The 17923-nt window shown below is 34.4% G+C and overlaps 4 protein-coding genes across 6 annotated transcripts; 3 read left to right on the forward strand and 1 right to left on the reverse strand.

The window, feature by feature from the left end:
• Nucleotides 1-2281: 2281 nt before the first annotated feature.
• On the forward strand, nt 2282-6363 carry LOC132043213 (uncharacterized). Of its 2 annotated transcripts, none has more exons than XM_059433692.1 (3): nt 2282-2558; nt 4220-4341; nt 6033-6363. In XM_059433692.1, the coding sequence occupies exons 1-3, from the start codon at nt 2297-2299 to the stop codon at nt 6198-6200; spliced, it is 552 nt and encodes a 183-aa protein (XP_059289675.1). In that variant the 5' UTR covers nt 2282-2296; the 3' UTR covers nt 6201-6363. The 2 variants fall into 2 exon arrangements, with proteins under 2 accessions (XP_059289675.1, XP_059289678.1); XM_059433695.1 differs by lacking the exon at nt 2282-2558 and adding an exon at nt 2809-2844.
• A 1490-nt stretch (nt 6364-7853) lies between these two features.
• On the forward strand, nt 7854-10510 carry LOC132043211 (small ribosomal subunit protein eS26x-like). Its single transcript, XM_059433690.1, has 5 exons — nt 7854-7962; nt 8052-8144; nt 9455-9539; nt 9621-9754; nt 10233-10510. The coding sequence occupies exons 1-5, from the start codon at nt 7960-7962 to the stop codon at nt 10299-10301; spliced, it is 384 nt and encodes a 127-aa protein (XP_059289673.1). The 5' UTR covers nt 7854-7959; the 3' UTR covers nt 10302-10510.
• Nucleotides 10511-12276: 1766 nt separating this feature from the next.
• LOC132043207 (high mobility group B protein 7-like) lies at nt 12277-14587 on the forward strand. Of its 2 annotated transcripts, XM_059433687.1 has the most exons (9): nt 12277-12490; nt 13228-13310; nt 13466-13514; nt 13611-13709; nt 13808-13865; nt 13956-14000; nt 14184-14276; nt 14353-14378; nt 14418-14587. In XM_059433687.1, the coding sequence occupies exons 1-9, from the start codon at nt 12357-12359 to the stop codon at nt 14449-14451; spliced, it is 621 nt and encodes a 206-aa protein (XP_059289670.1). In that variant the 5' UTR covers nt 12277-12356; the 3' UTR covers nt 14452-14587. The 2 variants fall into 2 exon arrangements, with proteins under 2 accessions (XP_059289670.1, XP_059289669.1); XM_059433686.1 differs by having other exon boundaries at nt 12280-12490; nt 14353-14587.
• Nucleotides 14588-14955: 368 nt separating this feature from the next.
• LOC132043206 (probable inactive leucine-rich repeat receptor kinase XIAO) lies at nt 14956-17652 on the reverse strand. The gene is made up of 2 exons (XM_059433685.1): nt 17199-17652; nt 14956-16711 (listed from the first exon to the last, which is right to left on the reverse strand). Exons 1-2 carry the CDS (start codon nt 17422-17424, stop codon nt 15129-15131), a joined length of 1809 nt encoding a protein of 602 aa, XP_059289668.1. The 5' UTR covers nt 17425-17652; the 3' UTR covers nt 14956-15128.
• Nucleotides 17653-17923: the final 271 nt, after the last annotated feature.

Below are 17923 nucleotides of genomic sequence, written 5' to 3' on the forward strand. Positions count from 1 at the left end.
AGGAGTAGCAGTCAGTTGTTAGTGGAAAATAAAATGGCGGATGCGGGTACTGTTGCGAAACACTTAAAGACTATGGGTAATGATCTCCCAAAGTCATGTTTCTTTATTTTGTAATAATAGGGTCACTCAACTTTCCCTATATCATTTCAAAAGTCACCCAATAAATATTTGGCCAATAAATATGACATGTCATTTACTTTAAGGGAAAAGGGTAAAAAATGCCCCTCTACTTTGGAAAAAGGGCTAAAAATATCATCCGAACTAATTTTGGGTCAAAAATACCCCTCCAGTCATTAAAGTTTTTAAATATACCCCTGTCTTAATGGAAATCCGTTACATAACCCATTTTCATTTTTAAATCTTCTCCATTTAAGACCGACCCAACTAAATAAAAACGCATATGGGTTGCCCGCTCTTGCGTCTAGTGGCTCCAGAAGTAGGACTTGGGAATAAGTTGGTCACATATGGGTTTTTTATGTAGTTGGGTCGATATTAAATAGAGCGGGTTTAAAAATGAAATCGGGTTATGTTGTGGATTTCCGTTGAGACAAGGGTATATTTGAAAAATTTAATGACGGGAGGGGTATTTTTGACCCAAAATTAGTTTGGAGGATATTTTTAGCCCTTGTCCCAAAGTAGAGGGGCATTTTTGACCCTTTTTCCCTTATCTTAATCCACATGGACATTTTTTTTCCTCAGTCCACATGGTAAAAAGACCCGACCCGATCCGACCCAAACCCAATCGAAATCTAGGCCTTGAGGCAAAGTTTTGAATAATTCCAACTGAGTAAAAAAAAAAAAAAAAAAAAAAAATTTTTTTGCTTGAAGTAGAGTTTGCCTTATGCCTGAAGGTAGCAAAACTCTACCTGAACTGCAAAACTCTGCATTGCGAATCCAAACTTTATGTTACAATTTTTTTAAAACTTTTTTTGACTGAGCTAGGGTTCGAACCCGAAACCAAGGAGTTTTTAGCGAAGACCAAAAATTAAAGACTACCAATTTGAGTGCCAAAAATTAAAGACTACCCCCGAATAAAAACAATCGAGAATGACGTATATATACATAATAATAGTGTATATTTATAAAATATGACGATACTTTGCAGTTTACAAAACATAACGATAGATTTCTTCCACAAAAGATATATACAAAAAACAGCAGCCTTAAATCATCTCTCACGCGAAATTTTGTGTCCGGCAAAAACTACAAAAATGTGTATAACTTGCTCAAGTTTAAAAATTTTGCTCAATATTTTATGTATGAAATCGATGTATATCCGCATTGCTTCGGCGACACCAATTTCCGGTACCAGAACTCAATAATTTATTGTATAAAACTATATAAAATCCATCATCATCAACTGCTGCTTTTCATAGCTTAACTGATACACATTTTACCAAAGCGTGTATGAAAACGTTATAAAAACGGTATGAAATATGTATACAATTGTATAAATTTTGTACAAAGTTCATGTTAGATTTTTTTTGGGAAGGAATTCATGTCAACTTTCATCTTGTCAAAGCCTAGTTAAATTTAGGTACCATACATAATTCACTTAGGTTCCATAAGAGCAGTAATATTTTGAATGTAGATAAGGACCCCTCTAATAATCGCCTCATTCCACTGTGGTATGGCAACAAGCTAGTGCTTCAATTTTCATTTGTCGCCACACTATTATCCCGAATTACCACCATGCCAATCTCATTTTTCTCATTGTCATTAACCTCAATGGTGTTGTCAATAACCAAATTCATGAACTGATCGAACCCACGAAGAGAGTCCCCACAACGTTGGCGGTTTTAACGATTTGAACATAATCATCTGTTATAATTCTCAGATCTGAAGCAGAGGTTGAGTAGAATGGAGAGAAGGGGAAGGAAGGGTGGGCGGCTGAGAAAAGGGAAAGAGAAGGTCTTTTTTTAAAAAAAATAAAATTCAGTTCTGGTATTATTTGGGAAAGGGAAGGGTGGGACTTTAAATTTTTTCAAATCTGGTATGATTTATAATTAAGTTGTTATATTTTGTAAATAAAGAAAAATATCCTTATATTTTATAATATAGTGTCTTAAGTGGTATTATTAAATTATTTTCCCTAAAAACAATCGTGCAAATTGCCCGTTTAAATCCCATTTCAGCCCAAATTGGTCCAAAGATCCAGCCCAGCTTACATATAACCCGACCCGACCCGACCCGGGTTTCTTTCATTTTCCGCAAAACACAAAACGAACGCAGCAGCCCTAAACATCTGTCCCACGCGAAATCACAGCTGTTTTTGGCGAATCATCGAGCTACGATAATGGGTTTCGGAGCCCTAAGATCCATAATCCGACCCGTTTTTTCAAGAGCATATCGACCCGGTTTAAGGTTATCTGCATTCAACTCTCCGGCGACAACAATATCTCCGGCACCGGAGCTCCGTCATTTATTCCGACTTTATAGGGTTCCATGGATTCCACCATCATCAACTGCTGCTTTTCACAGCTTAACTGATAGTCGTTTACCAAAGCGAAGGCCAAGTCACAAACCTAAACGTAAAAGAGCTAGCTTGAGACCTCCAGGTATTAATAATCTTCATACTCCAGTTATAATCAGATTTTATTACTGATTTGCGACATTTGAGTATTTTTGGGTGCTGTTGGTGTAGACGAATTTAGGGAAAATTACGCTGTATGTCTACTGGGAGAAAATATTTACGCCACATAGTTGAATTTTGAGTTTGTTACCAGGTTTAATTGTATCTGTATAAACACCTTTTATACAAGGAACTTTGATACATTAAGTATAATGCCCCCCCCCCCCCCGGTAACAAACCAAAATGTAGAATGGCTAGCTTGAGACCTCCAGGTTAATCTTCATTTTCCGGTTATAATCATTTTTTTTAATAGTTGATTTGCGATCTAGGGTTTAGGGGTTTATGTCAATTTCAGATTTGGGCATTTCATTCTGCTAATTATGATGCTTTTGTATAGATGAATATCTTTTACATAGAGGATGTGTTTGGTATGAAGGAAAATGTTTTCTTGGAGAAGTGATTTTTCTACTTATTTTCTTGTGTTTGATACGAAGTTGGAAAATGTCATTTTAAGAGCAAAACACTATGAAGTTTTGTTAATTCAGAGTGTAACTTCTTGTGGTGGGGGTTAGGCGTATGGGTGGTGGGGGTAAGTTGGTCGGGGGTGTGGATGTGGAGCGGGTTGGCAGGTAGTGGGCGTGGGGTGGGTGGGGGGTTGGGGTGGAGGTAGGCAGGTAGGGGTGTGTCTTCATCGGTGGATGAGACTGAACTCTTAACTGAGGTAAGGGTCTTTTTTATGTCTTGACCTATCTAGTACCTAGTTCCTTCTCTATTCTGCCACTTCTAGTGTAAGAATGTGCATTGTTTAGCTGGGAACCTCTGTTGGGCCTGCATTTTTTATCTGGTTTATAATTATATAATTTAATAACGTATTCTGCCACACTAGTCTCAGTCTGGCCCTCCAGCCCCCACCCTCCCAAGAAGGAAGTGAAAATGAGGGACAAAAAGGAATGAGTAGAATTACTGAATGTCGGTTCATTTAAAGAAACTGATGGTTTTTTTCCATTGGAGCCTTTTCATCCTTTCTTTAGAAAGGTGTTTAACAGTAAAGGAACGACTTAGAATTCTCTTTGTTACTAATTGTACAAACAGATGTCACTGCTTAACTTGTTCAGATAGGTTGAGAGGTGTAATCATTTTATTCTTTATTATATTCACCAGTAAAGTGTTTAGTTTTAAGATTGTCGACTTTATGAGACAAGAAATACTGAATATAAGTCTGGAATCAGAACATCTTTCGACATTGTTGTGGGGAGGGGGGACTTAAAAACTTGGCTTGGCTTGCCTTGCACTAATTGTGGAATAACTCACATGTCATGATTTTCTGCATTTAGATGAAACTCGCATGAATTTGTTTTATCATTTGTATCCATTGAAATACGGGTTGCCTTCTGCTGGATAACTAGTCTTTTTTTGTCACAAGTCTGATGGATAACTAGTCATATATCATGAAGATCCAATCACACACCCCTACCTGGTTGATTTGCAACCTAGGGTTTACGGTTTTATTCCATTTTCAGATTAACCACGCACTAGAAAAGGAAAACATTTTCCCTAAAAATATTTCCGGCTATGATTTTTATTGACTTTTGGATTGTGACAGAATGAAAAGAAGTTAGAAGGTTTTTTTTTTCTTTTGGAATTTAGGTCCATATGCATGGGTAAAATATACCCCCGGTGAACCTATAAGTCCAAACAATCCCAATGAAGGAAGTGTCAAGCGGAGGAATGAGAAGAAGAGAATCGGGCAGAGAAAGGCATTTATATTGGTATGTCGTTACAGCTTTTGATTCCCTTTATCTTAAAAATATACCTCTGCGGCTGCTATGATTATTGTCACCATTGTATTGCCTTTTACAAAAAAGACTTCCTTTCAAGTGTGAATCCAGCATATTCTTCGCAACAGGTACTCTAATTGGTTTGCTATCTTCAGAGGGCATTTTAATTATGCTAGGTCGTCCCCTGATTTCTGTAACTCTTATGAAAAATGTCCTGACCAAATTTATTCTGTGGGATAATGAAATAATTTTTCCTGTGATGATCATCAATGATGGACCTACTTCCTCCAGCTGTTGAGACTGCATCCTGTCAAATAAAATTAAAAAAATAGGGATACGTTACTAACAGTAGGAGGAGGATTATACTAGATAGCTGATACAATATCTCATGAAGCACAGTAATCGGATATTTAGTTTGAATAGTTTCTTGAATTACTTAAATAATATGTTTAGATATTCAGTGGCATGGAATGAAAACATGGTAATATCTCATGTATACGCACAAGTAACAGCAGGTAGATGAAGTGAAATTTTTAGTGCAAGTGATGATCCTTAAACGTGGGTGTTTCATGATGAAGAAATTGTTTCCAGGCAGAATATTTATTAAAATAAGAAGATTTGCCTGGTAGGATTCCTTAACATGGCTTAGATTATTCCAGCTGGTGTAAGCCTGAAATATTGTTTTGACATTAGACACACATATTTAAGTTCAAATGCCATGTAGATGCAAGACGAAGCTGGGAAGCTGCACCAGGAGCATTGACATCGTACTGGTACCTGAATATTAAAAAAATCACTCTAGATAACAAATCCTGAAACTGAAGTGCTCTTATACGTGCTAAACATTTTGCAAAAAGGAAGATGATAGGCTAGGTCGTAACAAAATCCCCCGAGCAACTACATCTCTACAATAAGAACTATAGAGAATGTTGAAACCGAAATATAAGTAAACATCTCACAAAAGCAAAGTTTGACCAGCTTTCAAAAAATTCAGAATAGGAATGACTTGACAAATGGTTCTATGCTTCCAATATAGACACGATTGTATTATAAAGGCAAGATTGAAACAAGTAGCATTTCTAGTCCACAGTTATGATCCAAACTTAGGACTAGCTGAATCAGCAAAGCAAAGCAAGTTGCTAACCACTAGCTGAATCAGCAGTACAAGCCTTGGATCTCTCTGCTAAAACTTAGGACTTAGAGACTCTTAACTATCCTATTAGTGATTGTTTTTTGTAGCTCCAAGCATATAACCAGTTTGAAAGAAATAACCAAGTACGAGATCACCTTCTTTACTAATGAAAGACTATCTATTTGATAGATATATGTAGCGCTCTCTCCTTGGCCTGGAAATATCTACTTGCATGTTAATGGTGCCAACTTTCATGTTCAGAGGATCTATCTTCTTGTATAAAACTTCTAGTTATTTTTCCTTACTGTTGACTCATTGAGTTTCCTTGGTTGGGATCAAGCATTAAAATTGGCAATTTAAGGTTCAGTACTGTTTGAGTCATTTCTACATATCATTCTTCATATGGCCATTCAAAAACTGAAGAACTTCCTTTCAAGGACTTACGCAATTCACTCCATTCATTGAATTTTTAAATTTGAGTTTGCTTCCTGTGATCCTTGTTTTGTTAAGCAGTCCTTTGCTATAAATTTGGGTTTTTATTCATGTACAGGCTGAGAAGAAGAAGCGGAAAGCTCAGTTGCAGGAGGCACACCGGAAGAAAATGATTAAGCGAGTAGAGCGTAAGATGGCTGCAGTTGCTAGGGATAGAGCATGGGCAGAAAGACTAGCAGAACTGAAGAAGCTCGAGGAAGAGAAGAAGAATGCAGCCACGGCTTGATAATTGTTATTGAGAACAGAGTTTCAATCTACCTAATTTTCTCTCTTCTTTTTGAGATTGAAAAAACTTTCAATCCTTATTTAAGTAGGCACAATTTCCTTCCAACTGTTACTGCTTTCATGTTTTCTTGAGGTTGATGTTTAAATCTCCTTGTCTTTTGTTTTGTTAGTCTTTTTTAGAATAAATTTAGATTTAAATGTTTAAAGGTAAGCTGCATAAACTATCTACTATGGGGCATTATTTTTTCTCATACCTTATTCCAATCCTCGTTTGTTATTTAAAAATCTTCATTTACTGATTAGGATTTGTGGTTCTACTAAACCATGGTTGAAGAGTATTAATTTATCACTCACAGACTCTTTTTTTTTTTTTTTAAAACCATGGTTCTACGAGATTCAACTAGTTTTTTTTTTCTTCTTTTCCTTTTCCTTTTGTATTTTCTAAAATTGGGCATTGGCTAGCTCATTGAAGTTTTGATGCACAATTGCAATCAGAATCAATGAATAGCTTCTAGGAGAAGAACTCGATGAAGAGCAGCAAAACCAAATTCGACTAGTTATTAACTTGTATCAAGTTTGGGTGAGGGCGGGGGGTTTACGATGAATCTGTATAGCTAATTGGATTTCTATTTAAAGACATTGTCGAAATTTATAAAAAAAAATTCTATATGTTTAATCATCTAAGAATCAATTTTAGACACATACAATTGAAGTCGCAAAAATCCGGGTATGTTGCTTGTGAAAGTGAAGCAAACTTAAGATATTTTATCTGAACTTAGATATACACGATTAAAGTTTAGCTTGTCATTCATGTAAATTATTTTGTGCCTCATGGTACACAACATAGGTCTACGTACAACGCACCCTTGTGGGTAAGGTTTATATCCCATCCTTCTCAAACCTTACTTGTCAGATTACACTAGTTATGAACACATTAGTACATGATGTAAATTTCTCTTAAAATTTAACTAGAATGAAAGAATGTAATGAGGATAGCGACAATTACGTCCAAATATTCACAATTATGTGAAGAAAAATAAGAATGTCTAGGATTTTCATTATATAGGGATGTAAAACATTCAATATAGAGCTACAAAGGGTGTATCCAAAATTGAGTGATGTGATTAGAGATGTTTAGGGTAATTTACCTAAAAATTAAAGCAAAAAAAAAGGGCAATTTGCACGATTGTCCTTATTTGGGGTGTGGTATTTAATTTTTGGCCCTCAAATTGCTGTTCTTTAATTCTTGTCCTTCGCCTAAAAATTTATGGGTTCCGGGTTCAAACAGTCAAAAATTAGGAAAAAAAATCCTAAGGTAGAGTTTGGATTCCGCAAGGCAGAATTTACTTGCAATTTCTACGCTAAGGCAGGCAAAACTCTCCCTTAAGGCAGAGATTGCTACCTTATAACGCAAAATTTGTCTTAAGGTAGAATCTAAAACTCTGTCTTGCAATCTTTTTTTAATTTTTAACTGAACAGGGTTTGAACCTATGACCAATAAATTTTTAGGTTTGATGGACAATCCGCGCAGAAACAAACAGAACAAAAAAAGAACTATATGACCCGTATGTAGGATTTTGGATGCCCATATTTGGTCTATGAAAAAAGAAGCCCATTTTATTCGAGTTTTCAAAGTAGGCCCACGGTTACTAGACTTTACCAACAAAAAAACCCTATATATTCCATCTCTTATCAAAGAAAAACCCTAGTTAAGTTGTGGCCATCAGAGTTCAACTGTGCTCACTGCTCATCCAGCAAAAATGGTGACTAACAAGTTTTGAATTTATTCATCAAATCTCACATTAAATGTATAAAATTTTCTTATTGCTTTTTGTATGTGTAAATTTTGTAGACTTTTAAGAGAAGAAATGGTGGTCGTAACAAACATGGACGTGGCCATGTCAAATTCATTCGTTGCTCCAACTGTGGCAAGTGCTGCCCCAAGGTATAAATGTTGTTGCACCCGTGTCGGATTCTTAAAAAAAATGCACTACTTTTGGAGAATCCGACACGCACCCTTCGATAATTTTGAAGAGTCGGAGCTATATAGATTATCCTAGTAGTTAATTTATATATTATCATGATGTTATATTCGTGTTTTTGATCTAGCCAATATGTTAAAAGTCGTTATTAGGATAATTATGTTTTGACATGATTAGCTTACGTTGTTTTAATGAGGTTTACTTGTTATAGGTTTTGGTGTTTGTCTGACCAGTTGTTATTGTTTTAGATTTGTTGATAAGGTTTGTATTTGCCATTATTCTAAGCCTAATTTGTCTTATGAAAACTGATCCTGACTAGTTTGGATGTATACCTAGTAATAAATTATCTGTTACCATTATGTTTTATTTGGGTTTTCGTAATTTTTTTGATGAAGTAATAACTTAATTAATGATATGGAACTGATGCAAAAGCTTACATATAGATGAAAAAAAATATAGAAATAAAGATTTTGATCTATACAATGCCTGAAGGATTATTAGGATTAAAATATGTTTCACGCGATAGGTTATTTGTTGGAATGAGGTTTGCTTGTAATAGGTTTTGGTGTTTTTCTGGTCATATCTTAGTGCTTTTGATTTGGTGCTTATTTGTTTTGTTGTTTATGAGATTATTAATTTTGTTTGACTGAGCTGATATTTGTGGTCGTGCCATGGTAGAAATTTGCTGCTTGATGGTTTGTTCCTGGATGTTTAATTTCTGTCCTTTTGTGGATACTATGGTTTGTGCTTTCTGAAATTGTTTATAAATCAGGAAATTGGGTTGTCTTGTTTTTTAGATGTATTGATGCAATGGAAACCTGTTGTCCGAGCTAAGGTCCAGTGTAGTTTCTGTAGTTTCCATGCTTTATCAGTTCAACATCTGTGCTAATCTACGCATCAATGAGTTAACTTTACTTATTTCAGCTAATCTTTGTAATATTAGACTTTGCTCTAGTTGTAGACCCCTCGTCCTCTTCTAACAATTATGTTGCGAGTTAAAAGTCACCAGGGGTTGAAAAAATGTTGACCCTCCCTTTTTTTGTGTCTTTTGGGTCGAGCTTGTCGCACGGGCTTGCGTAGTGAGGGTTATCTCTCCTGTGTGGTTTGCTCCGTTGTCATAAAAAAAAATGTTGACCTCCTATTTACTGGATAAAACTATATACATATAGTTATATCTGTTATATGTATGTCTAATCCAGTGTTAAATTAATAGACCAGTTTTTGCAAGAATTTTGGAACTTAGACTGATATGTCTCTTATCAATTTGTCTCAGGACAAAGCAATCAAGAGGTTCCTTGTGAGGAACATTGTTGAACAAGCAGCAGTGAGGGATGTTCAGGAAGCCTGTGCTTTCGAATGTGAGGTTCTAGTGGATTAACAATATGTATTTACATGCTGTATATTAATATTAAACTAACATGACTATGTTTTATTTACAGTGTACACTCTTCCTAAGCTGTACTTGAAGATGCAATATTGTGTCTCATGTGCCATTCACTCCAAGGTTGTTAGGGTCCGTTCTCGTACTGATAGGAGGGTCCGTGAGCCTCCACAGCGCTTCAGACGTCCAAGGGTATTGCATTATACTCATTATCTTTAAATCTTTTCTGCAAATATCTCTATTGGGATCAAATTGTAGGTGCGGAAGTCTATTTCCTTCTTTTTGAGAAACTTGCTCTTTTGGGGTGTGTCTTGTATGAAGTCTTCAAAATAAGTGGGTTTCTTGTTTATTTTACTAGTGTTTGGTAAGTAAGAAATGCAAATATTCCTAGAGCATTTATATATAATCTAGCATAACACATGGCGAGGGTATGGGGTGGGGTGGGGAGTGGGATAATCAAGGGTGGGTTTGCTTGGTGTTGGGTGGGTGGGTCTTGCTGAGTTGAATCTCGTCTTCGTTGCTCACATATACTCTGCAACTAAATTTGCTCGCTATAAAGTATTCAATACATATATCAACTACTTGAATGTATTAAGTTTTTGAAATAAAGTTTCTTCAATCTTTTGGAAACCTAGAGCTTACCTAGAGCTTTTTCTTGTTTCTATTTCAGGATGATCTTCCCAAGGCCGGTCAAGCTCCACGCCCCGCTGGAGGAGCTCCTGCTGTAGCTCGTACTTAAGTGCCTACTTTTTGATAAACTGCTGTTAGGCCTTTTGGATTTGTTTAATTTGAGCGAATCTATGGTATTTGGAGATGTGTTTTTGAAGTGGATTTTTTAATTAGTTTACTGTGACAATCGTTAAATTTGTGCATGCAAATCTCAAGAAAACTGGCCTGGGTTTTATCTTATTGCTTATGTAGCCATTGCAATTAAACTCCCTTTGCTTACACCTACAGATAATTAATCTGACTCTCTGTGAGTTAAGTACCATTTATTATATACTGTAGTTACTGCAGCGTGGGATTATTGAAACCCAACTAGTTTTGGGATTATTGAAAAATCATTCACAATTTATAGATACTGTATTACTTCCATGTTCGCTTTATAGAAAATATTTTTTCTGGTTTATGCCCAAAATTGGAAGATTTGTAGTGTTGCATGTGTTAAAATGTTATATTCCTCGATAAAGTAATCAAAAAGCATTCCTCACTAAGGAACGAAGTGCCCCTTAATTTTCAAGAAAACAGAGTCAATTAAGTTTATTATATCTTATATTGAGATAAATAGAAAATAAATACGATTTGCACTACTCTTAACATACGAGAAAAAGGTCAAACAAATAGAAATTAGTTAAAACAGAAGTATAGAATTGTTTTTAATGAAAAAGAACCACTACAAAATGGCCCCGTAAAATATACTTATAAATATTTTGTTACGCCTTGAATTGAATGTCTTCAAGAAATAAGTTACTAACTAGCCTGTGTCAAAAAGAAAAACTAGCTTTGTGTCATTTTTTAATAATAACTGATATTTTATTTATTGTTTACTAATACTAGATCCAATACAACAACAATAACATACTTATTGTAATTCGGGTTTGGATTTATCAGTACTAGATAAACCAATAAAATTAGTGTTAAATGAAGGAATTGTTGCGAAGGACCAATGTCGAAGAATTAAAGATAATTTTGTTTATATACTAATCATAATATGAAGAAACTAATAATGTGTCCGATTTTCATAACATGAGGGTGTATCTAAAGATAAATAAATGATACTATGAGACCATGGATGATATAAAGAACCAAGAGAATAGCCTATAAGCAAATAAAAAAAACAAAAAACAAAAACAGGACTAGGTTAAAAAACTTACAAATATTTAACCTTTTTCACCCTCAATATTGAAAGTTTTCTCTGTACGATAATTTGTAATGAAAGTTTCTAAAAGATTATCAAATTATACACTCCCTCTTCTGTGATCTTATTCCGTTCCTTAAACTTGTCCCAAAAAAAAAAAAGACTTTTTTTCTAAATTCAAAAATAATTTGATTATTCTCCTTTCAGCATTAATAACAAGTTCTTATAGTCCCACAAATCTTATTACATATTTAATACTCCATCCATTTCAATTTATGTGACCCTATTATTATTTGGGGAGTCTACGAAGTGGTTCTTAGGCGACGTTTTCCTTACACTTTTTCAAAATTATTTGAATCATAAATTATCATGACTTATAGTACTTCTTATATATCTTCTAAATATATAAATTTTATTTTTACAAATTTGAAAGATCTATGTCAAAATTTACGGTCAAAGTTATAAAATTTTACTCCTAGATTAAAAAGGTTCACATAAATTAAAACGGAGTGAGTATTACTTAAAAAATTTCAGTTAAATAAATATATATATATAAATTAAAACGATTCAAATAATAAAAAATGTTTATAAAGAATTGTTATAATAGTAGTAGTACTTCATTTATATGTCATCAATTTATTGCTCTTGCGATACACTAAGCAATCGTGCACCGTACGTTCTAATCCAACGATACACATTCATAACACGTCATCAATCCAAGTCATTTCACAATCTCCCACCAAAAATTTCAAAAATGGCGCTAAATTTAAAAAAAAAATGAAAACCATAATTTTTTTTTTTTCATATTCCCTCCTTGTTTTACTCTCCTTTAAACCCCTCCAAATCCCCCACAACCCATTTCACATCTCTCTATTTTCCTCTCTTCAATATCCCAATTTTTTTCTCTCTTAGGGTTAAAAACAAAATTAACTGTAAATGGGTGGTGGTGGAGCAACAAAGTCAAATTCAAATGGTAATGGACCAACTAGATTTAGAAAGAGAGTTGAAGTTGAATCTGCTGCTAATGCTAGTCTTAAACGTGCTAAAGATGGCTCCGCTTTCGCTCGTTGGTATGTACTCATTCTTATGTATTTTAAGTTTTATGTCTCTGAATTTTATGGGTGTGCATTTTAAGTATTTTTATGGTAGACAAGTGGGTGTGTTTGAATTGTTGAAGTTTACATTAGTATCATTGGCAGAGTTAGAATTTTCATTAAGGAGTGTCAAAATATAAAGAAGTAAATTCACGAAAAAGTCAAGAAGTGTCAATATGTAGTATATATACATAAAAATAAAAAATTTACCTAGTTATACAATGTAATTTTCCGACGAAGGGGTGTCGGTGACACCCCTCAACTATATGTGGCTCCGCCACTGATTAGTATATAGTATAAGTTTTGGATTAGGTACAGGTATAATTTTTTTGTGATGAAAGAATTTAGTATGTATTTTAATTTGAAAGGGCTGAGAGTGTTTGCATATTAGCTGAAAATTAGTATACAGCTTCCTATTAATGAATTAGTCTTTTTTTTTTTATCCCTCTTTTGTTTTCTTTTTCATTTTTTATATATATATATATATATATATATATATATATATATATATATATATATATATATATATATTAATGGTGTTCAAATGTTGAAATTTTTTTAAAAAAAAAAAAAAAAAAAAAGTTGAAAAATTTGGTGAATGTGGATATTGTGTATTGTTGCTATGATTTGAGTGAAGAAAATTAGGGGATTTATTTTTTGTTGATAATTGTGATGTATATTGAAATGAATGTTTTTTTTTTTCATTATTGCAGTGAAGAATGCAGCAAAGATGTACCCATTGCATTGATAAGTTTCCACAATTGCAGCCTTGATGCCAAAATCAAGATGAATTTGGGTATTAACATTTGTTTTTTTTTTTTTTTTTTTTTAAATCTCTTTATTCCCTCTAAAATTAATGATATTGACATTTTATTGGGGTGTGTCTGTGTTCCCAGTCATATATGAAAAAAATGTTAAAATTTATTAATTAACTAATTGTTGTTTGTGCAGAGGCTCAAGTTGTGGAAAATCCAACTGAAACAAAGAAACCATCAGCAAAGTAATTTTTATTACTGTTATTGTCATTCCGTACTTGTTCATTTTAATAGTTTGTATTCTTGAACTTTGTACTAACATATTATGTAATACTTCACAGGAGCAAGGAGAAATCAACAGAGCCAAAAGCTAAAAGGGAAAAGAAACTGAAGAACCCAAATGCTCCTAAACGTCCTCCTACTGCGTTCTTCGTGTTCATGTAATCTCTTTACCTATCCATTTGTATTTATGTCTTGTTTGTTTGTATGTTTGTTACATTATATAGATTGTGTTGATGAGAAATGAATATACTTGCAGGGATGACTTTAGACAGACATTTAAGGCTGCAAATCCTGATTGCAAGAGTGTCTCCACGGTAATTTTGGATTGAACTATTTTTGATAATAAGGTCTATAGACTCCCTTGTGTTTTTGCTAATCGTGCTATATTTTTTTTATCCTTCTAGGTTGCTAAGGAGGGTGGTGAGAAATGGAAGTCCATGACTGATGAGGTGTGTGACAAGCTATATTGCTTCAACTATCTAAAATTGTTGCTACCCTTGTTTGAACACACACACATGTTGTCATTTTTGAAGAGTTTGAGCAACATAGGTGGTGATACTATGTGGTTTTTACTAGTTTGTTGCAGTGTTTGAAATGTGATTCTTACTTGTGTAATTCAAATGTTTTCACAGGAGAAAAAGCCATACCAGGATAAGGCTGCAGAGCTCAAAGCAGCATATGAAAAGGCATTGAAGTCTAACACTGATACTGATGAAAATGCCAATGTGGGCTCTTGTTCTCTCTTGTTATTGATTGTTATGTTTACTTTTCCTATTCTAATGTCTTTATTAATAATTTCAGGATGAAGCTGATGAGCCTGAGAAGGAAGTGAAGGAAGAGAAAGAAGAGATAGAAGTAGTTGAGGGAGTGAAGGAAGAGATAGAAGATGATGATGCATAGAGCTTTGGGTGTTTGAATTGTGTAGCTATCTTCCAGATTTTGAAATGACTAGTTTCAAGCTTGTGTAAATTTTGATCATTGCAAATTAGTTTAACTAGAAGTGATATATGGAAATTTATGGTTTAGTTCTTGCTCACATATCTTTTTGAATGAAATTTCTTTTCTTATCTATCTGATGATACTTAATTAATTTCCACTTCTTGGCAAATTCTCTTATTTCTTTTTTGAATGTTTTGTGTTTGCCAAGTGATAATCTTCCTTTTGGTAGGAGAAACACATATGTGGTTAGATTAGTACCATTATTGGTAGCATTATAGTCACTATCCAAGAAATGTTGGCCTTTTTGATTGCCTTTGATGCTTGTAATGGAATTGAGTACTATACCTTTTTAAGGTGCGCATACACAAAGGTATTAGTATAAGACAATACTTCTTGATTTGGTTTTGTGATCCATTATGCTTTTGAAGTTCACATAGGCTGAGAAGCATTTGCAAAGAGATCGGATGAGAAATTGTAAATGAATTTATTCATTTCATATTGAATTTATGTCAAGTAACACTGACTAACAATGTGAGCTGATAGAGGTGTACAAGTAGTACTAGAATTAAAAAAAAAAAAAAAAAAGCTACTTTATTGTTAACAAAGCATAAATTCCTATGAATGGAGTGAGTCAGCAGTTACTGGCCCAACTTATCTTGTTTCTTTCCCTTACAAGGTGGCAAAGGCTTGCCACACAAGCACAAATTGTGGGCATAAGCAGCTTCACTGAATATATTGTATGGTCTGCCTTGTGGGATTTCTCCACATAATCTGTTTGCCCTGAAATTTGCATGTCTCAATGCTTTAATCCCCAGCAAACTATCTGGAATTTTCCCTGAAATTGTGTTGATTGACAAGTCTAGCCATTGCAACTTCACCAATGATCCTAGACCTATTGGGATTGTACCAGTAATTTGGTTTCTTGATATGTCAAACCTCTCAAGCTTATCAAGATTCGAGATTGAAGTCGGGATTTGACCTGTAATCTTGTTGCTTCCAAGGTTGAGCACTTTCAGGTTTAACCCATTGACAAACTCGGGGATGTTTCCGGATAGTTGGTTGCTTGAGACATTGATAACCTCCAAGAATTTGCTTGTGTTGTTGCTTAACACCCTCGAGAGAGACCCGAAAAGCTGGTTCGAGTGGAGGTCAAGAGATGAAATCCCATCAGGCAATTTGATCCCAGCAATATCAGATTTTAGCCGGTTGTTTGATATCTTCGCCCTTTGCAAGCTTGACATTCTTGCAAAGAAATTCGATATCCCATCCGTGAAGAAGTTATCCGATAGGTCTATGGAGTTAAGAGAATCAGGCCTTGTGAAATTCGGAAGCATCCCACGAAGCTTACAGCTTGCTAAGTTGACATCAGAAAGTTCTCTATTTCTAATCCATTCAGGCACTGTTCCAAGATTGAAATTGTTGTAAGAAAGGTCTATTGATAAAAGAGAAGAGAGGCCTTTAGACAAAGCAATAGGCAAAGGATCTAAAAGAGCATTTCTAGATAAACTAAGGTTCCAAAGATTTGGTAGTCCTGCAATAGACTCAGGGATTTGGCCTGTCAACTTGTTAAAACTCAATGATAAAGAAGTGAGTGCCTTTAACTTCCCAATTTGACTTGGAATTCTCCCTGTCATCAGATTATGATCAAGCGATAAAAACGAAAGCTTGAGCAAATTGCACAAGGAAATTGGTATCTGCCCTGACAATTGGTTACTGGAAAGGTCAATGTATGTCAAATTCTGAAGCTGTCCTAGGAAATCTGGAACCAGCCCAGATAGTAAATTGTGGCTAAGATCCAAAGACTGCAAATTGCCAAGATTTTTTAAGGCAATTGGGATAGGCCCTTTTAGCAAATTCCCTGATAAACTCAGCTGTTGCAGATTCTTGAAATTTCCTATTATAGAAGGAATTTGTCCTGACAAATGATTCCCACCAAGTGAAAGTGTCTGAAGGGATGACAAGTGGCCTAAACCAGAAGGGATATATCCTTGGAGAGAATTATCATCCAAGATTAGTTGCTTTAATCTTATGAGATTTGAGAAGCTAATTGGTATAGTTCCAGCAATGTATTTCATCCCACTTATTATCATTGTTTCCATGAAAAGCAAATCACCAAGAGTTGGTGATAAAATTCCCTTCATGTAAAGGTTGTTGTCCCTCTCAGAAGGTTTCTGCAAAATCAACCTAATCACCCTCCCTGTAGCAGGATCACACTCTATACCTGTTGGAAGAATAATTCAAAGTTAGAGTAAGAAACCAAATTTATTTCGAATTTGGTATTTATTTAATTCATGTCTGCTCCTTCAAACTCAATTTATGTAACACTTTTCGCTTATCGAGAGTCAATTAGACTAATCTTCGAGACTAAATTGGATTTGATCAACTCAATAAAATTCTCTAGTAAAAAACTATACGAAAAATACTGTAAATTCTAGTTCTTCCCATGTCAATATGATGAAAAACACATTTTAAAATGTTGACCAAAGTTCACATAGTTTGAATCTCAACAAGCAAAAAGTGTCACAAAAATTGGGACGAAAAAAGTACTTATGATTTTTTAGTCAGAATAATGTAGGAATAGATTTTCTAGTTTAAGTTTTACACTGTTATAAATAAAGGTGTTACTAGCTATTTTCATGTAGTAGAGAATTATAGCGTTCATTCAGAGATTCATGATACTATAAATAAATATTTTTTCCTTTCAATACCTTCCCAGCCTCCACCACAGCAATCTAAACCTGTCCATGAAGACAGCATATTAGTAGTGTCCTTCAATATCTTGGCTTTGAATCCAAGAAGAGCAAGCCTATCAGCCTTGGCACAAATTGGTTCTGGTGCTGCTTGTGGTTCTTGAGCTAGTGAAAATGATTTTGAAAATAACTGAAAAAATGTCAAAATAAAAAAAATCTTGAAAACCCATGTTAGAAACTTCATTTTGGAATGTGAGGTTTGATCTGTTTGAAAAAATGAAGAAAGATATAGTAGGGAATTTTATTATATCTGACAGAAAAATTCTTGACTTGGAAGTTGGAAGAAAGAGAATGTTACTAGAATATTTTATAATAAAATAAAGGATGGGGTTTTTTCTTTATTCATCACTTAGACAACAAGGTACAATGATGAAAAAGATATTGAAAAAAATCTGAGAAGAAAGAATGATTTGGTCTGAACAAATGTTTCACTTATTTATAGAAAAGAAAGAACCTTAAGGCAACAAGTGTAATTTGTAGTAAAAGATTGTTTTTTTCCTTAGGGTGTATGTGAATTTAAATGTGAATTTAAGAGGATTCACATGTATGTAAAAAAATTGGAAATTTTGACCGTTTGGTTAAGGCTCACTTTCACGAGTATCCTACAGCACATTGGAACGTTGGAGCGCACTATATGGGTTTAAAATTGTTTCCCACCCTTTGGGGAACATTCCACTAAGGTT

This window comes from Lycium ferocissimum, unplaced genomic scaffold (genome assembly GCF_029784015.1).
Source record: "Lycium ferocissimum isolate CSIRO_LF1 unplaced genomic scaffold, AGI_CSIRO_Lferr_CH_V1 ctg2202, whole genome shotgun sequence".
NCBI classification, from domain to species: domain Eukaryota; kingdom Viridiplantae; phylum Streptophyta; class Magnoliopsida; order Solanales; family Solanaceae; genus Lycium; species Lycium ferocissimum.

Excerpts from the sequence above, each read along its gene's own strand:
- LOC132043213 (XM_059433692.1), top strand. The coding sequence starts at position 2,297 with ATGGGTTTCGGAGCCCTAAGATCCATAATCCGACCCGTTTTTTCAAGA. Across the intron at positions 2,559-4,219 it reads AGCTAGCTTGAGACCTCCAG|GTCCATATGCATGGGTAAAA; the intron begins GTATTAATAATC and ends TTTGGAATTTAG. Across the intron at positions 4,342-6,032 it reads AGAGAAAGGCATTTATATTG|GCTGAGAAGAAGAAGCGGAA; the intron begins GTATGTCGTTAC and ends ATTCATGTACAG.
- LOC132043211 (XM_059433690.1), top strand. Across the intron at positions 9,540-9,620 it reads GGAAGCCTGTGCTTTCGAAT|TGTACACTCTTCCTAAGCTG; the intron begins GTGAGGTTCTAG and ends TTTTATTTACAG. Across the intron at positions 9,755-10,232 it reads AGCGCTTCAGACGTCCAAGG|GATGATCTTCCCAAGGCCGG; the intron begins GTATTGCATTAT and ends TTTCTATTTCAG.
- LOC132043207 (XM_059433686.1), top strand. The coding sequence starts at position 12,357 with ATGGGTGGTGGTGGAGCAACAAAGTCAAATTCAAATGGTAATGGACCA. Across the intron at positions 12,491-13,227 it reads GGCTCCGCTTTCGCTCGTTG|TGAAGAATGCAGCAAAGATG; the intron begins GTATGTACTCAT and ends TCATTATTGCAG. Across the intron at positions 13,710-13,807 it reads ACTGCGTTCTTCGTGTTCAT|GGATGACTTTAGACAGACAT; the intron begins GTAATCTCTTTA and ends ATATACTTGCAG.
- LOC132043206 (XM_059433685.1), bottom strand. The coding sequence starts at position 17,424 with ATGAAGTTTCTAACATGGGTTTTCAAGATTTTTTTTATTTTGACATTT. Across the intron at positions 16,712-17,198 it reads CTGTGGTGGAGGCTGGGAAG|GTATAGAGTGTGATCCTGCT; the intron begins GTATTGAAAGGA and ends TTCTTCCAACAG.